The 20,321-nt window shown below is 36.7% G+C and overlaps 2 protein-coding genes across 2 annotated transcripts; one reads left to right on the top strand and one right to left on the bottom strand.

The window, feature by feature from the left end:
• Window positions 1-835: 835 nt before the first annotated feature.
• LOC136819630 (uncharacterized) lies at window positions 836-15,591 on the bottom strand. Its single transcript, XM_067075868.1, has 12 exons — window positions 15,503-15,591; window positions 14,838-14,942; window positions 13,790-13,882; window positions 12,026-12,366; window positions 10,336-10,489; window positions 9,455-9,561; window positions 8,591-8,780; window positions 4,839-5,197; window positions 3,310-3,424; window positions 2,893-3,002; window positions 2,370-2,576; window positions 836-1,392 (listed from the first exon to the last, which is right to left on the bottom strand). The coding sequence occupies exons 2-12, from the start codon at window positions 14,932-14,934 to the stop codon at window positions 1,159-1,161; spliced, it is 2,007 nt and encodes a 668-aa protein (XP_066931969.1). The 5' UTR covers window positions 14,935-14,942; window positions 15,503-15,591; the 3' UTR covers window positions 836-1,158.
• A 2,530-nt stretch (window positions 15,592-18,121) lies between these two features.
• LOC136819595 (DELTA-alicitoxin-Pse2b-like) lies at window positions 18,122-20,234 on the top strand. Its single transcript, XM_067075826.1, has one exon. The coding sequence runs from the start codon at window positions 18,164-18,166 to the stop codon at window positions 19,790-19,792; it is 1,629 nt and encodes a 542-aa protein (XP_066931927.1). The 5' UTR covers window positions 18,122-18,163; the 3' UTR covers window positions 19,793-20,234.
• Window positions 20,235-20,321: the final 87 nt, after the last annotated feature.

The raw sequence follows: 20,321 nt of genomic DNA, 5'->3' as shown, positions 1-20,321 counted from the left end.
GTTTTCATTGGCTGGTGAATGAATCCTGACCTGTGATTGGTTGATTTATTGTGTATTGTTTATTAACGAGCTCTGTATCTCATAGCAGCGTCTATTGCTATAGAGATTTGTTTGTGAAAAACTTTTCAGAAATTTCTTTCATCTTCTTGTCAAAAAATAACACACGATTGAAATTGATTTACACTATACTGCCTTTTGAATGTTACAAAGAAAAAAAGGTCTAGTAAAAGGGGTGTGGTCATCTTCAAAATGGCCCCTTTGTTGCCTGAGGTTCTCGCAAGAATCGTATCATTACACACGATTTTTTCATAAGAACATCCAAAGTTTTTGAAGCTTTTGGAATTTCTTAAAATTTTAGTTTTAAGCCTAAAAATGTTCTAAACATATTCTTATTTTCACCATTTTGTGAGTGTTTTTGTCCATTTCCCGTTCCTAATTGGGTTTTAGAGTCCTCAAAGCCTTAAAATGTTCTTAACTTGTTCTTAACATTTTGGCCATCAAATTTTATTGATAAGAATAGTTTGTTCTTATATAAAAAACGTGTGCTGCCTTGAATGTTTCGAAGAAAAGAGATTGTTGCCAGAGGTTTCAAAACTCACCTAATCTCAATGGGATAGAAATTCTATTTTTCCCAGCTCAAACAATTCAGTGGGTATGGTTTTGGAGTGCAATTTTTTACATTGACCATTAAACGGGGAATGGGGATGAAATGAAAGGCAATTTCACAGTAAGGCTGAAATTTTAGAGTCTCCCCCCCGGGAGGAATTTTTGACCAAATTCTCCTATCGGGTCTGTGACACAGGGATGTATCAACCAATGAGAAAACACAAAATAATTCTTCAAAAAAGTATATGGAATTGTTATTTTGCAAGCTACAAAAAATTCTAAAATTGCCGTCATTAAAGATTTCAAAAATATATCAAAGTTAAATTAACTATTAAATTTCAAATATAACAAGTGGTGTAGAGATTCTCTATTCTGGTCATGCTTTTAGTCAAACTTCCGAAAAAGACTCAAACTATACTTTAAATTTCATCACAGAACTCTAAATCAATTACAAGAACGGCAGTCACCTTTACAAATGATATTAAAGATAATTCATAATTGAGATCCCCATTCTAGTCATCATTTAGGGATCAGTTTTTTATTTTCTTGGTCCTAAATATGGATACTATTGGTTAGCCATTTGGGCTCCATAATTTGGTACCCCAATTGTTTCTTGGCTTTTCGCGCAGCATTTCTTTTAGCCAATTTCTTTTGGAGCAATACATGCATTCTGAAGAACGACGTTCTTACGATGTGCCGGTAGACCGGATTGACGATGTGCTTCCAGTATGCGAAGATTCGGTTGACTCTGAAGTTGGCCAACAATCCTCTGAAGATGAAGTATTTCTGAAAAGAAAGGGATGAAATTTATCATAACATTCCTAAAGCGTAGACCGGGGTGAAGAGCGATCTGCTTAGGAGAGCAGATTTCTATGACAAGTTGAGTTTTAAGACTAAAGATATTCTCAAAATGTTATCGGAAGATGAAGTATTTCTACAAAAAGGGAAGAAAACATTCAAAATTTTTGAAACCTTTAGGTGTTTTTAAAGAGAGAATGTTCTCCTTAAAGCTATATTTTGAGACAACATACGCTCTCGCCAAAATGGAAACACCATTTTTAAATACAAATTTTCAAAAATAATTGGCCTTTAACTTTTTGAGTTTTAAGACTAAAGATATTCCCAAGATGTTATCGAGAGATAACAATAAATATTTCTGAAAAAAAGGGATGAAAATGAAATTCCCCATAACATTCTTATGTCTTAAAAGTTGTCCAAACTGTGAGGTTTCCAGGTACCATTTCAAGAACAAATAAGATGTTCCATGCTTAATTTTTATCCATTACACGTTTTTTATAAGAACATCTAAAATTTTTGAATCCTTCAGGTGTTCTTGACCTTTTTAAGCTTAAAGATATTTCAGAATTTTTGAGTAATTTTCTACGATAATGGTTGTTTTAGAGCCCGCAAAACCTTAAAGTTTTCCCAACTTGTTCTCAATATTGTTACCATGGAAGCCTTATGTTCTTATATAGTTTGTTCTTATAAAAATACAAGTTTGTAGCACGTTTGCTCGAAAAGTCGAGTGCAAGTACAAAATTTGAGGTTTTCAGGTGCAAGTGCAGACGATTTTTTAACCCCAAATGCAGAGCTCCGCTATTTTCTCCTCAAGTGCAGCTAATATTAGTAATTTTTTGCCTTTTTGGGCCAATTTCCGAGGTATAGGTGCACCTTGTCCGGACCAAGATTTATCAGGTGCGCTCTTCCAGTGCCTTGTCATACTCTGCAAACTGGTAAAAAATGTAATATAAGTAGCAACTTACCACAGCGTAAACTCTGCCAGATAAAGCATCAAAGAAAGGCATATCTGATCCATCAAGCTTCTGGTACAATCGTGTGGGTGAGATGGGTACAAAATCTCTGGTGTCAGGGTAGTTGGCGGATGTATGGAAAAGGTTGATGAAAAGGAATCGTTTGAGGAAAGTCTTCAATTGTGAGTTTGAACGGAAACTTGGTGGAAAGCCAATCATCTGAAAAAAAAGATATTAAAATTGATAGATGATTATTTCCTAGAGTTCCTTTTTTACATAATCTAGGTGGGTGGAGGTCCTTTAAATTAACCTGTGTCCTTCCGTCCGTCCGTCTGATACAAGCTTTTCTCAGGATTGGCTCATTCGATTTTTTGCACAATGATGCAAAATCTGAGACAAAGAAAACATTGTCAAATCGAAACAGTGCCTTGCTCTTCTAAATGCAACAGAAATGATAAATCGTCGAGTGGAAATAAGGCCTTAGTTTTTTCAATTAGATTCAAAGAAAAATCGTCAAATGGAAACAGGGTCTTACCTTTCCTTTGCCACCGTCTGGTTTCTTCTTACCATTGCTTGACAATTCGTTTACCCAAGCTTGCAATTCTTTGTCAGCACGAAGTTTCTTGTTCTTGCTGAACCAACCACCTGGAAGAATAAAGAATCCTCTCATATTAAGCAGACCATCTTTCTAGATTGATTGTAGCCTAACTGTAGCCTAATAGAGGATTTGACGGATGGTTCAAAATTTATGATTGGAAGTGTTTCTTTTAGCTATACACATTCTTATGAGGAAATGGAGACTCCCTTCCGATTCTTCTAGGCATTCACATTCTTCCATATAGCTTGTATATGTACGCACGTATCCAAAAAGGCCCCAAAATCAAGTTCCAGATAGCAACCCAAACTTCGGGTAGATTGCGGTTGAATAAGGAGCGGTCACCAAACGACATACCTTTGTAATATTTGTCAACGAGAGAGTTAATAAAAATATCGTATTCTTTTAGGATCTCTTTAGCGTCATCTCTGTAAGGGTAGTATTTGATTCGTTTGTCGTCCAAACCATTACCCTGAAAACGAAGCAGAAGATTGTTAACCAGCCTATACTTGTCAGGAAGTGTCCACAGATATCTTGTATAAAACACTAGACAGAGCTAATCGGTGTCTTGCTGAAGCAAAATAATGTACCACCTTTAAATGTAGACCATTGATCGGTACCGGTAATTTATTCCCGCCATGGTAGTTGTTTGTTCTGACTGAACAAATTGCCGGCACCGAACTGTGGTCTACAACCGTGGTCTACTCAGAAAAGTTATTTTGCTCCAACCGTGATTTGAGAAAGGAAGAGAAGCTTTATCTAGTATTTCATATAAGATATCTGTTGATGGGTCCTGATGAGAACCGCAGCGTTTAAGGCCTAAACTTACAAGCCGTGATGTATAGCTTAGAAACATTTAACACTAAGCCGAACTTTCTCAGTGACAGGGTATGCTGCAATGCCATGACAGGTTGAAAACTTCAAATTGATTTGAAAGCAAGTCTGAAAACAGACATCTTGGTCCCTTCATACTCACGAAAAAAACACAATTCTAAAATAGATAGATTTCCTAAAGTACAACTTTGAGAAAAATATCATGAGTCATAAAGGGTCCTTTCATATGAAAACTTTGCATCAAACTTTACGTAAAAAATTAAAAAATGAATCAGCAAAAATTCTCAAAGTCTTTGAGAATCGTTTTATGAGAAAGTCTTTTACAGCTAGGACTCTCTAATAGACGATATTGGCTTAACGTGAAAACTCAGATTTGACCTCCGAATATTGCCCACAATACTTTGCGCGGAAAAAAAGTCCACGGTGAAATTTTTTCCGCACAAAGCATCGTGGAGAATTCTCAATAGCCCACAATAGCCCACAATACTTTGCGCGGAAAAAAAGTCCACGGTGAAATTTTTTCCGCACAAAGCATCGTGGAGAATTCTCGGGGGTCAAATCTGAGTTTTCATGTGAAGCAGATATCGTCTATTCGAATAAGAGAGCGTTAACCTGATAACAGCTTTATAAGGTTAACGCTCTCTTATTCGAATAGACGATATCTGCTTCACATGAAAACTCAGATTTGACCCCCGAGAATTCATAATTTTCTTACGCGCACGGTAAACCTCTAAAGGCGCTTGAAAATTATACATCTGAGGAAAATAGTCCTCCCGCGGAAAATTTTACAACAAGAATCTTGTTGTGCGCCAGAAAGTCAAAAACTGATACGGCGCCCTATTCATAAACACAATCACGCAACTTTGTTGTCATCCCCAGTCCTTTTAGACGAACGCGGTCCTTACGATTTTGAGATTGCATATTCGTCAGATTGTATGTTTTCACCCATCCCTTTAGAGCTTCAGCGTGGTGGGCAGAAAACAATCACAATCTGATCTCAGGTAAGAGAGCGTCAACTGTATATGAAGACTAGAGATTGAAATAAAACTTACGTTTATGAAATGTTCGAATGTTGTGTGCTCGTAATTCCTCTCGTCAAACGCGGCTTTGGATAATTTGATAAACAAAGCATTCCCCGTTCCGTAAATTACACTACCGGCTGCATTAGGTTTGGTCAGAGAATCAAATACTGTGGTAATATGCGGAACGGTTCCTTCGCAGTGATATTTGAAAAAATCATATAAAGGATGTTGGGTACTCAGATGACGTCGGAAGGATAAACAATAAACGGTTGCCACAAAATGAACACCTCCCAAATGAAGTTTTGCTTGGCAGTACAGATCAGAACACATCTCTGCTTCTCCTTTGGCCAACAACCAGCTTGAATCTCCGGGAACAAGAACTTTTTGTGCTAGAAATAGAGAAAGATCGAAATGCTTGAATTTCCGGGAACAAGGACTTTTTGTGCTAGAAATAGAGAAATATCGAAATGCTTGAATCTCCGGGAACAAGGAATTTTTGTGCTAGAAATAGAGAAAGATCGAAATGCTTGAATCTCCGGGAACAAGGACTTTTTTGTGCTAGAAATAGAGAAGATCGAAATGCTTGAATCTCCGGGAACAAGGACTTTTTGTGCTAGAAATAGAGAAAGATCGAAATGCTTGAATCTCCGGGAACAAGGACTTTTTGTGCTAGAAATAGAGAAAGGTCGAAATGCTTGAATCTCCGGGAACAAGGACTTTTTGTGCTAGAAATAGAGAAAGGTCGAAATGCTTGAATCTCCGGGAACAAGGACTTTTTGTGCTAGAAATAGAGAAAGATCGAAATGCTTGAATTTCCGGGAACAAAGACTTGTTGTGCTAGAAATAGAGAAAGATCGAAATGCTTGAATCTCCGGGAACAAGGACTTTTTGTGCTAGAAATAGAGAAAGATCGAAATGCTTGAATCTCCGGGAACAAGGACTTTTTGTGCTAGAAATAGAGAAAGATCGAAATGGTTGAATTTCCGGGAACAAGGACTTTTTGTGCTAGAAATAGAGAAAGATCGAAATGAATAAATTTCCGGGAACAAGAACTTTTTGTGCTAGAAATAGAGAAAGGTCGAAATGCTTGAATTTCCGGGAACAAGGACTTTTTGTGCTAGAAATAGAGAAAGATCGAAATGGTTGAATTTCCGGGAACAAGGACTTTTTGTGCTAGAAATAGAGAAAGATCGAAATGGTTGAATTTCCGGGAACAAGGACTTTTTGTGCTAGAAATAGAGAAAGGTCGAAATGCTTGAATCTCCGGGAACAAGAACTTTTTGTGCTAGAAATAGAGAAAGATCGAAATGGTTGAATCTCCGGGAACAAGGACTTTTTGTGCTAGAAATAGAGAAAGATCGAAATGCTTGAATTTCCGGGAACAAGTACTTTTTGTGCTAGAAATAGAGAAAGGTCGAAATGCTTGAATCTCCGGGAACAAGGACTTTTTGTGCTAGAAATAGAGAAAGGTCGAAATGCTTGAATTTCCGGGAACAAGGACTTTTTGTGCTAGAAATAGAGAAAGATCGAAAATGCTTGAATTTCCGGGAACAAGGACTTTTTGTGCTAGAAATAGAGGAAAGTCGAAATGCTTGAATCTCCGGGAACAAGGACTTTTTGTGCTAGAAATAGAGAAAGGTCGAAATGCTTGAATTTCCGGGAACAAGGACTTTTTGTGCTAGAAATAGAGAAAGATCGAAATGCTTGAATTTCCGGGAACAAGGACTTTTTGTGCTAGAAATAGAGAAAGATCGAAATGCTTGAATCTCCGGGAACAAGGACTTTTTGTGCTAGAAATAGAGAAAGATCGAAATGGTTGAATTTCCGGGAACAAGGACTTTTTGTGCTAGAAATAGAGAAAGATCGAAATGCTTGAATTTTCGGGAACAAGGACTTTTTGTGTTAGAAATAGAGAAAGATCGAAATGGTTGAATCAAGCCTGCACTTCTTTTATAAGCAACCGAGTTGCTAAGGCTCCAGCCCTGAAATTAGTCAATTTTTTTCATTATCTCGCAGGGTAGAAGGTTTATAGATAATCTAAGCATGGCAAACTATATCCCTTGACCCAACAAGCATAAATATGGTTTAATATCAAAGCAAATTTTCAGAAAATGAATGCTGAGCAACCCCAGCCCTGACTCGCTCAAAAAATGTGTACATCAGACTTGAAGATATGAAGTATGAAGAGAGATATGTACAGTTTTTTTATAAGAACACTAAGGCTAAAAATGACCGAAAAATTAGAACAATGCTGAGCCTAAAATTACTAAATTTTGGGGTCAAAGTAGTAAAGATAAAGTTCAAAAGCTAAGATGTCTCAATATTGCCAAAAAATAACATTTGAGTCTGAACAAAAATATAATGGTTCTTGTAAAAAAAGAATGTATTTTGGCAAGCCATTGATTTACACTATAAATAATACAGAGATATTTGAAATCCCTAGACAGTACTTAATGGGCTATTCCAGGAAAAATTTGCACCCCCTATGTTGAGGAGGTCTTTTTATAAAGAGGTGATCCCTCTGGATTTTTTTTCTCACTTATTTGGACCACCTTGGATTCTCGATCTCGTGGCACTGACCACCCTGACCCTAGATTTCCAGCCTCATTTCATTGACCACCCTGGATTTTTACGTTCAAAAGACTACACCCCCTGGGTTTTTTTATTTTTCAGACCACCCTGGACGTCACACCTCCTCAACATAGGGAGTACAGACTATTTCTGGAAAAGCCCAATTTTATTAGAAACATGAGGTGAGTATGACGCTCAAAGCCAAACTCATTAAATGATCAGATCAGAGGCTTATCCACAGGTTCTTTTTGTTTCAGGGTGGGGTGGTGAGCTTGACTGTCTGAGAAAAGTTTCCAGGAAATCCCCCCCCCCAGATTTTCCTCTGAATTTAGCGCTAAATTAGCTGTAGGAAGGCTTATTTAGTTTTAATTTCAATAAGCTCAACCGCGAAATTTTTAGGCTGCTGTACGGGAATTTTTTATCAAACAGACAATTAGGCTGCCGGTATCCACTAACGGATTCGTGCTCCTATACCACCTTAGGTTTTGTAAAGGTCTGCGATTCAGACTATGAAATTTTAAGATTTCGCGGGGACTTAATTTCGCGATTGTTACTATTGACAATATTTTCATGATTTTGTGCCTTTTACAGTCAAATCATGCAGTTGGTTGTTGAAATACACATCATTAGCACCTTTTTGACGTCAGTAAACATTCGAAAAGTATTCATTATACATTTTTTGAAAAATATTTCGTGGATAAGGCCTCTCTATTGGGACTTAATAGACCTTGTCATAAATTACGTCACGAACATCACTTGCCTCGTATTCAAATAATTACCATTTTTTACCATTGAGACATTAAATAATTTCTTTATGAATAGAAAGTAGTTTCAATAAAATCCGCTGGGATTTAATCACCTTGGTAATAGTTTCAAAACGAGGCAAGTGATGTTCGTGACGTAATTTCCGAAAAGGTCTAATTCGTGGATGACACCGAAATTTAATCCCCGCGAAAATTTTTCCCATTACCTTATTGGCCAAAACTTAGTGACTAAATTTTGGCTTGTTGACTAAAATTAGGGCTGACTAAAAATTTGGGCCGACTAAAATTTGGGCCGACTAAAAATTTAGAAATGGCCAAAACTTAGTTATTAGTCGACCCTGAGTGGCTAAATTTCGACAAGGTTACTAAAGTTAGGGCCGACTAAAAATTAAGGCCGACTAAGTTTTGGCCATTAAAGTAAATTTGATCATCTTTGTTTTTACTTACTTTTACCAGGATTTCTTTGGATAGCGATAACACGTAACAAACCGTCATAACCCAAAACGAAAAAAGTGATTGGAGTTTTGACATCCGCTAATTTCCTGTCCGGTAATTTATCTTTGAAAACGTCCGGTACATTCTTGGTACCAACCATCTCTGGTTGATGAAGAACGAAAAGACGTTGGTCTGAGATTGCCTGAAAGGAAAGGTAAGAACGAATTTTGAAAACTTTGAAGTTGTGTTTGTTACGAAAAATATATGAAAAGTTTGCAGATTATTCCCGGGGGCGGGGTACTACGTTTGCGAGGTGACGGGTTTGTCCGAGCCAAAAATCGAAAATCGACCCTTAGAGAGAGGAAATATTGGCGTTTTTTGGGACCCAAAAATTTGAAAATCGTGACATTTTGAGAAAGGAAATTGAAAAAACCCTACGGGGTCTATGAGAAGGGGGTATAAGAGGGTTTGCAGTCGAAGGTGAAGAGAAGGCTCCCTTATCCTACAACCTATAACACATCCTCGTCGCCGTGTATCCCTTTTGTTATTCACGTTGCTGATGTCATCAGTAAGTATGTAAGGAACGAGGTTCCATATAGCATTGCTCATCATAGCAGAATGTTATATCTCTGAAATCATGTTAGCCCTGGAATCGAGTAGATAGATAGAGTCGATATTTTACGTGGATAGCCCAGTAATCTAAGACTTTTTGACAGTCTTTTGATGGTTTTCACGGGGTCAACCGGTTCGGCCATCTATGAACTTAATGAAACATTGGAGAAAGTGGGGATTCGAGCCGGGGAGCCCCTGGTTTTTAACACTGGTGCCCTTGACCACTTGGCTATCGCTCCTTGGGCTGTATCAACTCTGACTTACCTGTGTGAATGATACGGTCTTTTTATTGTCATATTTAATTTTGAAGTTCTTGAAAAAATTCATATTAATGATTGGTTTCAGATCCTTTAATAAATATCCTTTGGATCCTAAAATCGAAAGAAAAAGAAAAAATTTCAAAACTAAACTTGGGCAATATCATTTATTTTTAAAATGAAAAATGTAGAAAGGTTTTTGTACTGTGCGAGCATCCTAGTCGAATACACTCTTCTTGAGATGCATAAATTTATTGTTGTCCTCGTTTTCAAACAGATTTCATTGCTATGAAATTATACATTTAAACCAATTTAAATTCCCAAAAGGCAAACATTAACTCTAAAACAAAAGTACTTGAAATTCAAAATGTCTCATGAGGTGTAAACAATACAATTATCATTGTGAATATGTAATTTTATAGCAATGAAATCTGTTTGAAAACGAGGACAACAATAAATTTATGCATCTCGAGAAGAGTGTATTCAAAACTGGACATTTTGAGAAGGGAAATATGTGAGCAGTTAGCCTATCTACAATCATGGTCATAATATTTGAGAAAAAAGGGAAATTCCTACGAAATCTTATAACCAAAAACGATTTGGAAGCGCTCTAAATTAGGTTGGAAGAGTAGAGTTTTAACTCTGAGTTTTAACGCTAGGCTTAAGACCAAAAGTTCAAAAATGGTCCAATAAGGCTCAGAATATAGCCAGGAAGTCTATAAACCCCTCCCGAATTGAAATACCCGAATAAATTTATCAATCAGCCCAAAAAGCGACTTTCTCGCCCGAACTCCAAATTTCGAAAAATGAGGAAATAAGCTAAATTCTCAATTTTGACCATGATTGTTGTTTGTAAAGGAAGATGATATTTGTATTATCTATACACACCTTTTATCATGACCTTTCTCAACAAGTAGGGACACTGTCCGGTTAACCTTCGTTGAGTGAAAGCTTCATCCGACTCCCACAATCCATTGTTAATGTGATCAGTGTGTTCTGGGTATTGCCCTGGATTTCCGAAGAACCATGGAAACTTGGCTTTCTAGAATATCAAGAATAAATGATGATTTTATTGGTCATCGTCATCATACTTAAATTGAAGAATCGTGGGTGCATTATTAATACAATAATGACCGGTTAGTGAGGGCTGTACTGAGAAATATTGCCCGAGGTCAAGTAACGACCGAGCTTGCGAGGATGTTGCGTTGATTGAGGGCAATATTTTCAGTACAGCCCTCACTAACCGGTCATTATTGTATTTGTTAACCGTTTCCTTCAGCTTCGATTGATTTTTCGCGCTCTATCTAGGAAAAAAAGCGAAAAAAAAGCGAAAAAAAGCGAAAAAACAACGAAAAAAAGCGAAAACACAAAAATTGTTATAATTTCTGACGTCAGAAATAAAAGATGAGAGAAATGATGTCAACGCATTGTTAATTTTCCAATTGCATTGCGCAAAAAGCCGTTTACCGGATACTTGTTCGAAGCGGGCTACACGGCTTTTGGCGCAATGCAATTGGTTCTTTTCGCATGACGACGGGCCTACACTGCCCAGAGTTGCCCGTCGTTAGGAAAATTCATTGTGACGTCACTTTTTCAAAGGAAAATGAACGCTTGCAAGCTCAGTCGTTACTTGACCTCGGGCAATATTTCTCAGTACAGCCCTCGCAAGTCATTATTATATTAAAAATGAATATTTTGAGTAAGGATCTCTATGCCATAACAGTTTTGAGCAATATCAAGTAAAAGTAAGGATTTTGAGTAAGGATTTAAGGATGTCAAGACAGTCTCAAGCGCTGATTTCAAGATGTAAGGCCTTCATGTAACCTTGGTTTTTCATCAAAAGTTTGTCAATGTTTTGCAAATCTCTTGAAGTTCAATGATTTTGTTTTCAAAAGCCTCGTTTTAAAATAGAGCGGGCTGTTGAAATAAAAATGTCCTGGGTGGAAAACTTTTGAAAAGGAGGCTAATTGCAGAATTTGGGCAAAAGAGGGAATTTTCAAAAACATTTCCCCAAAAATTAATAAGAGGGGATTTGGAAAGAGTGTTCTGGGTGGAAAATTTTCGAAAATTAATTATCGGGGGGAGGGCGTTTATTAGGTACCCGAGAGTAGGTGAAAATTCTTTTGTTCTTAATAGAAAAGGCATTTACACGTTTTTTATAAGAACACCCAAAATTTGTGAAGCCTTTCGATATTCCTAACTTTTTGGGTTTTAAGCCTAAAAATGTTCTTAAAATAATCTTATTTTCTCCATGTTGTGACCATTTTTTACCTATTTTCCTAAAAAAATCGGATGTTTCGAGTCTGCAAAACCTTAAAATGTTCTTAACTTGTTCTTAGTATTTCGGCCATCGAAGCCTTTATGTTCTTATATAGTTTGTCCTTATAAAAACACATGTATTTGATTAGACTAGCAAGCGTCTGTCTTTTCTTGGACACGGGAACACGGGAATAGTGCTTATAAAGAGTTCTCATAAAATAATAGAAATTGCCGCATTCAGCGAATATAGCGAGCCCGTTGCCAGCCTAAGCTGCTTCAAAATACAACGACGTGATCTAGTATTCTATATGAAACTTACCTTAACGGCGCCTTGCCAACCATTATAGGCCATAGCGTACTGTTGATTATTAGAGAACGGTAATTTGGCGAAAGCCTTCCCCAACTGTGGTGCAATATGTTCCAAAAGGATTTTAGACCAGGTTAGCAATAAAGCTGAATATCTGGACTCGAACGGATCAGCGGCGTAATAACCTTTGATTGTGGTCAAATTTTGTTCCAACCATGGAACTTCTTTGGCCAATGGAAAATCAACATTTGAATTTTCATCGGTGATTTTGTACCAGTATCGAGCTTTGGCAATGTCGGTGTAGCGATCCTTTTGACAAGTTTTGGTGGCAGCTTGGATAGATACCGGACACTCTGAAGAGAAAAGATTGTAAATTCAATTCTAGATTATTTCAGTAAAGATATTCTTCTTGTCATACACGCTTTTTTTAATAAGAATATCAGGGTGAAAATTGGCCAAACCGTAAAAATACCCTAAGAATACCCTCTAGGGTGAGTTTCACAGAATTTGATAAGAATACAGTCATTTTGTATTTGGTTAACAGAAAAAAACTGCTTCCTTTGTTAGACTTGAATTTAAACTTTGAGGCAGAAATGTAATTGGATAGATACGGGCACTCTTAAGAGGAAGGGTTGTGAACACAGATTTGCTGTAAAGCACGAATTGCTAGATATTGTGCTTTAAGCTCTTCCAAGCAAAAAAAAAAGTGAATATCGCAAGAAATTGCTACCAATGTTTTCGAAAACCTGTGAAGCTTCTTATTAGTCAAGCGCTGAAATTCTATTGTAATGTCACGTGACCTAGGTAGGATTTCCTACCTAACCTCGGCACACTTTTCAGCCAAAGCACGATATCTAGTCGTTCGGGTTTTATAAATCTATGGTTGTGAATAAAATTCTAGATATTTCAGTAAACATATTCTTCTAGTCATAATCCTTTATACGTTTGTAAAGAAAATAAAAAGTCACAAAGTTTTGAAGTTCTCACATGTTTGCTTTTGCGTTTAAACCCGGGGGGGGGGACTCGATTTCGAAACGACGGTATGTGCCGCGCAAAATCTGCTTTTCAAAATCGTACCCTTACAGTGCAGTTCAATATGGCTGAAAAGGTACCCTTTCAGTGCATTTTCTCTTGATTTACCCAACCCTTATAGTGCACTATATTTTTCAGCTGTAAATCTGCGTGAAAGAAGAAGTATGGGAAATTTTCTGTTTCAAAGAAAAATTGAGAAAAATATTCTTGTCAGCTGTAATTATTAGACAATAGAAACTTTTGAAGTAAAACAAACGAACAAACGAGAAGTAAAAACCTTTCTTTTTATCAATTATTTTGAATTTGTTTTAAAATTCGACCCTTGCAGTGCAATCTCACAGAAGCACACCCTTACAGTGCATTTTGGGATGCTGAAAAACCCCACCCTTAAACGCGACACATGACGTTAGCCAGATCATATGAGTGCCCCCCCCCCCTGGGCGTTTAAAAGGTTTTGTTTTTGAATAAGAGTGATATCGTTTGCTTACTCATCAATTTTAATTAACAAGCTTTTTCACATTGGATTGACACAAATGTGGAGCAAGATTGGTCAGAAAGAGGAAAAGAAAACATTTTTTGCTTTTAATCAGCATAATATAATAATAGCAAGACACTGTTCTGATATGAAATATGTGTCTGATATGAAACGGAAACACTTATGTAAAAATAAAACCTTTAAGATTTAAGAATTAGAATTAAACCTGAAAGCACAAATTGAAGTATTTTCATTGGTTAAGAACGAACCTGGTGGGACAGTGAATTTCGGCTTCTTTTTTCCTCCTCCGAAAAAGTTTTTCACTTTTCTAAATGTACTTCCAAACCATAATGCATCTTGCTCTGAAAATTAAAGAAAATTTCAATCATGGTATGTTGTTTATGAATTTAAAGCTTTTAAGGCCGGTCTCCATATGCGCGCGCTTCGATCGCACTTTTTCGAGCAAAGCTTCCACGCTATTGGTCAAAAGAAAAATGAAGCAACTCTAATCGCGCTACATTTTATGACGTAATCTTTTTTCCAAAGCAAAAAGGATTGAAGCCAAAAGGTGCGATCGCAGCGCGCGCAAGTGGAGACCGGCCTTTAATGAACTTTAATCTTGAATTCATTACGTCATGAATATTATGAATTTCATACGAAGCTTACAGAGCTGTTTTGGAGAATTATCGGGAATCTTGTAGGCCAGGTTCAGTGCGGGGAAGCGCCACCTAGATAGGGTGATACTTTTGTATAAGATATATTTCTATTTTCGTGCTCCACGACATCTTTAGTTCATGGAATGGAGTGGTAAATAGCGTTTTGAGTTGGCTTTTGGACTCAAGAGGGTCTGTAGTAAGGGAGCTTCTAAAGGGCCTGGGTAAGGAAATAGTATGGAGAAGCAGACATAAAAATATTTGTCCCCTCAGCTAGAAATTAGTATAAAATACTTTCTGTAATTCGAAAAAAATCCTGTTCCCTAAAAGATCGAATTCGAGAAAATCTACTGTACCTCTTCTTCAGTAAGAAGTAATAATTTTTTTGTTGGCTCAGCAACTCTTCAATTTTTGTAACTATGAGACTGGGTAAAAATTGAGCTACTGCCAGCTTTGTTCTCAAATTGTTCTTAAATTGTTCTTATATTTTTATATACAAAAAAGAGTATTCGAAAAACCTAATGAAAGCCTCGGTAAACAATAAAACCAGTGTTAATCACATCTCAGCTGACACACAACGTTGTTTCAACGTTTCTCTAATGTTCACAACGTCCATACGTTAGATGAACGTTGAAACAACGTTGTGTGCCTACTGATTACTCACCGCTCAACTGCAAATGATTCGCTGCATCAAACTGGTGCTCTTGGTGCGCTAAAACTGCCGACGTCAGCACAAATAATGCAAAATATGTCGACCTCATCTTTTCACCTGATTAAAAGATTGACGAAATTAAAAAGATTAAATATCTGAATGAATGAATTTAATATACAGTTGAGTCGAACCTCCATATTTAATTTTTTTCTGGAACAGCCCAATGCTTAATTTCACCCATTCTTTTTCATAGAAAATTTATGAAGATTATGAATGTACCTAAATTTCTGAGTTTCAAACCTATAAATGTTCTTAAAATATTCTTATTTTCACCATTTTTTGAATACTTTTGAGCAATTTCCTAAAAAATATTGATTGCTTTTGAGTCCGCAAAAATGTTCTTAAAATATATTTTTTTTCACCATTTTTTGAATACTTTTGAGCAATTTTCTAAAAGGTTGGGTGTTTTAGATTCCTCGAAGCCTTAAAATGTTTGAATTTTAAAGGCTTAAAATGTTTGAATTTTAAAAGCAATCAAGCGATATGACTTTAAATTGTAACACATTAAAATGTTCTTAACATGTTCTTAATATTTTGGCCATCGAAGCCTCATGTTCTTAGTTTATTCTTATAAGAAAAAAATATAGAAGAACTTTTTATAAATCATATTTTCTTACCTTACTTGTTTCAGCGAAAGACTTGAATGAAATGAAAAAATATTTTATTTTCCTTCACTCAATTTCTTCTCGAGATCACGACATTAAGCTTCAATTTGATTGGCTGATTCCTATTTGAATATGTAGAATGAGTTTAATAGTTTTGGATTGGTTTACAAAATTTCTTTGTTTTTTTTTCGAGGTCACGACATTAAGCTCCAATCTGATTGGCTGATTCCTATTTGAATGAATGATTTGTTTGGTTCACAAAATTTCTTCCGTTTTTTGTTCAATTTGCTTAATTTGCTTAATTCGATTGGATAATTAATACCACTATTGGTCCTGTCACAAAATTAGTTTCACTTAATGAATTTTGATTGGTTAATTCATTCAAAGCTAAATATTGATTGGTTTGTTGACAAAAAGCTGAATGCTGATTGGCTGATTCATACAAAGCTGGATTTTGATTGGTTGGTTCTCGTTGAGACTGACATCCAACGTGTTTAAGTTACAAACACGAGGTTGTAATCCAAATATAACGAGTTTAAGCAAAAGTTGATCACGACATATTAAGGTTTTGACGCCCATATTTCTAAAATAAATATTCAAATATAAATTTCTAAAATAAATATTCAAATATAAACGAGGACCACATTTTTTATTTTTAGTGCTTTATTTCAAAGTGTCATGGTTACTGGATTTGAATTTTTCTTCTCTCGAAAAACTAATCATGACTAAAGAAGATCCGCTCCGAAACGAAATGAAGCCATTCTATTGGTTACATTCAAGTGTTACGTCACTTCTAACCAATAGAATGGCTTCATTCTGTTTTAGAGCGAAGCGAACCGTCACAAGCGAACATGATCTTATATGTTTCTTTAATAAGAACATCAGGGTTGGGCTTTTCCAGAAAAAAATGAATATAGGGGTTGGAGGATATAAAATTTTGTGGAAATTTACCCCCTGGACATTGTGACTTTTGACCCCCCACCCGTACAGCAGGTGTAACCCCCGGATAAGCATCAGTTGACCCCCTGGACATTCAAAAATACCCTCAAACACAGCAAAGTTACCCAATAATAGAGAAATTTTACCCCCCGGACAAGGCAAATTTTGTAGATTTGTCACTACCCCCACCCCCCCCCCCCCCCCCCCCCCGGACACTATATCCTCCCCCCTCCCACATGTACAGACATTTTCTGGAAGAGCCCCTTCCATGGCCAAAAAAATTAAGAATAAGTTAAGAACATTTTAAAGCAACATTTTGAGGACTCTAAAGCACCCAATTTCTTAGGAAGATGGACAAAACTACTCACAAAAAAGATGATGTCATGAACATTTTTAGTCATAAAAATCAAAATTTAAGAAGATCAAAAAATGTATATTGAGAACCAGGGAAAAACATTTTTACTCTTTCTTGAATAGCTTTTTTCCTTGTTCCCTAAACTATCTTCATCCCAATATGCCATTTTTTATCACAGACCAGCAGTTCTATTACGTTTTACGTATTTTACATACTTACATTGAAGTGACGTCAGTTTCCGGTAATTGTATGAATTGACGCCAATCTCCCCCTCCCCAAGATCCTGGGAGGAATATTTGTAAAAAGTTACAAACGGACTGAGAAAAAAACGTATTCCTCTGGTACAGGCAATATATTCTGCACCCATAATTCAATTTGTAGTAAGTAAGTACAAGAACGCTTGTTCAAACTTCTATTATTCGAACTTCTATTATTCAAATATTACTATAATTCGAACTTATTCCTAGTCAAGGAGAAACGCTCTTAAATATACTTTTTATAATTGGAATCTCTCTGTAATTCGAAAAAATGCGTTTCCCTATTCGAGTTCGAATTTTCGAGAGTCAAATGTAAATGCGGATTGGGTTGCCTGATCAAGGAATGACATATACCCTAGCAACAGCCGCATTTTTTGTGTTTTTAACTATGTTAGTATAGTATAGTAAGTATATGGTATATTTATCTGGTGGCTGTCGGCGGGCGGAGCCGGGAGAGAAGTAGTCTATCCCCTTTTCTATTTGCGCTAGACCTGGGTGATCGAATGCTGAGGTGGAGCGCCACACCTACTCTCAGCTCCCAGTAACTTACCGCCTAGATTAGATTACCCAATCTAAGCTACTCATCCGCTGAGTTGGCGGTGACAGGGGATCGAACCCACAACTCTTAGATTGTAAGGTGAATGCTCTACCGACTGAGCTACTCGGCCATGTTATGCAGTTTTAAAGTTTTAATACAGATACAAGAATCAGGTAATCACGTTGGTCTGTTCTAACAATTTGCGTCAGCTTTTTTTTTATTACATTTTACGTTGAAGGTTCTATTGGGGAAAGTACAAACTAACCATCAAGGCGTCAATATCAATTATTATAAACAAATAGAGGTCCACGCCGCTATATAAGGCTTATTAGGTCTACTCCTTACTCGCTTAGTTATGCGTTTTTCTCACTTTTTGTCATTTTGTTTTGTTTGTTACCATAACATCAAAACGAGACATTCAAAAAAAATATTTATTCTCAAAATCAAAAACATAAAATATGGACCAAAAAAACAACAAAACTGGACTAAATGACATAAAAGTAAAAAAACTCACAGTAAATTCAGTAAAACCTGAGAAGATGATAAAATTGAATTAGTGGCTATCAGAAACAAGAAAGAGAAAAATGTCGATCTGGAAATCAACCGTTGTCTTAATATGCATCTTGGGTATCGTGTCTGCCAATTACTTCGAAAACTCGAGATGTTCTGTACCCCAATATCATCCCAATGGTGCACTGATAAAGGAATCGGTACCGTGTAGTTCGGCAATGGAACATGTTTTCACAACTCGCTATCTTCCAGAGAACGATATCTACAACCCAACTCTAAATGGGATTAAAATCTTCAAACGATTTGAGAACCATTGCTATATTTCTACGAACTTGCATTTAACACAAACCAAATTGAACACGTACAGAGATACTCAATCCTTCTACCACAAGATCTCGTCAGACACAAATATCGATTTATCTATTGCAGGTCGTTTTACAATGGGGTTTACTTTGAATGCCAAAACTGATGCACTGACTGCCGGTGAAAAAGACGTAATGGGGTCTTCAGCAGAAATCTTCACTTATACAAGAGCTGTTACCCTTGATGAAAATTGTTACATGAATCCTTCCTCTGGCTCATTCACCGATGACATTCTCAAAGATTTTGATGATCTTCCAGAAGTCATCAAAAGTCCTTGGCTAGCCAGGAATTGGGACCAATATGACCGCTTTTTCCGAAAGTTTGGGACTCATTTACGAACTGAAGTTCTTTTGGGTTCTTCTTATCGACAATGGAATTTTGCTGAGTCAAGCCAATCATTGACATTAAGAGGCTTGAAAGTTCAAGCTTGTTTTGATCTCCTTGGTATAATCAGTTTGAAACTTGGTGTAACAACACAAGCGTGCAGCGATGTGACGGAGGAGGAATATGCCAAGCATTCAAAAATCGTCACCTCTTATAAACTGGATGTTAGAGGTGGCAGGGATGCAACAAGAAATGCATTACAGGGGAATAGATTGCAAGGGGAAGAAAGACAGGTTTACATTGAAAAACTTTTAAACGAAGGCCGTAAAATGGAATCGCCAATGGCCTTCAAGTATAAGCCAATTTGGGATCTATTCTTGATTAGAGAAAAAAGCTTTGGAAGAAGACACAGGATTGCTACGAACATGAAACAGTACTACACTGGCTTTAAAGATTTTGGATGCACCTATATCAAAATCGGTGGGATTTCAGCAAGGCAGTTTCGGTATGATAGTTCAGGCAAGTCATTTGAATGTGTTCTGGCTGCTCAAGGTTGTCATAGCGACAGTGGTTGCCATGGACACAGGTTAAGTTACATAGATCACCCGGCTTACTGTTACGGGAAATCTTGTTTGGAATACACAGATCCTAGTTTTGGACAAAAAGCGAAGGGTGTATCTGCAAGAAGGCAGCAAATGGGGAAACATGACAAAGGCGTAAACCGTGGTTGTTTTTTCATACCTAACAATTATCCGTATTTTGAGAAATGTTTGAATAACAACAAAGAAACTGTGATATGGAATTTCGGTGGAAAAAAAACGATCACCCCTAAACCTACACCACTACCAGTATCTTCTGCACCTACTACACCACCACCTTTTAATTACAATTGGTTGTGGCTGTTGTTGTTGTTACCTGTTGTTGGGTGTTGTTGTTGTTGTTGTTACTTAATTACCATCGGACAAAAAAATACAAAAATAATATATAATGTACATTACAATTACGAAGAAATGTAAAAAGACTACTTAATCCTATGGTAAAAGTAGAGGCCGATGAGAAATTGTACTTAATTATAACGAGTTTCCTATAAAATGACATTTTCTTCGCGTGACCAGCGAGTTTATGCATTCGAGATAAATCGAGGGGGACGGTATAAAGCAAAATCTCCAAAATCACCGTCCACTTTGCTCGACGACGGTAAAAACACCAAGATACCGTCGTCTGTTTAGGTGAGAAAAAGCGATATAAAGCCGTACATCGACTATCGACTTTGTTTTGTATCGATTTCACTTACCGTCGCCCTCGATATCCTCCGATACATAAACTCGGTATTATACTGCTTAGCAGGAACATAATTTGCAAAAGCCTTTATTCACTAATTATAATTATGCACATGTCAGAGGTGGATAAAGGAGGCTAGTAAAAATTCCACATTTTCATCATATTTACGTATTTTTATTAATTTCACTATCTACATATACTAAAAATCTAATTCTGAATGAGCCGTGGGGGAGCCATTATGGATTTTTGAGATAGGGGTTCGAG

Source organism: Clytia hemisphaerica, unplaced genomic scaffold (assembly GCF_902728285.1).
Source record: "Clytia hemisphaerica strain Z4C2 unplaced genomic scaffold, Clytia hemisphaerica genome assembly, whole genome shotgun sequence".
In the NCBI taxonomy this organism is placed as follows: Eukaryota; Metazoa; Cnidaria; class Hydrozoa; order Leptothecata; family Clytiidae; genus Clytia; species Clytia hemisphaerica.
Note: the sequence above shows the minus strand (reverse complement) of the source record. Positions and strands in the feature narration are given on the sequence as shown.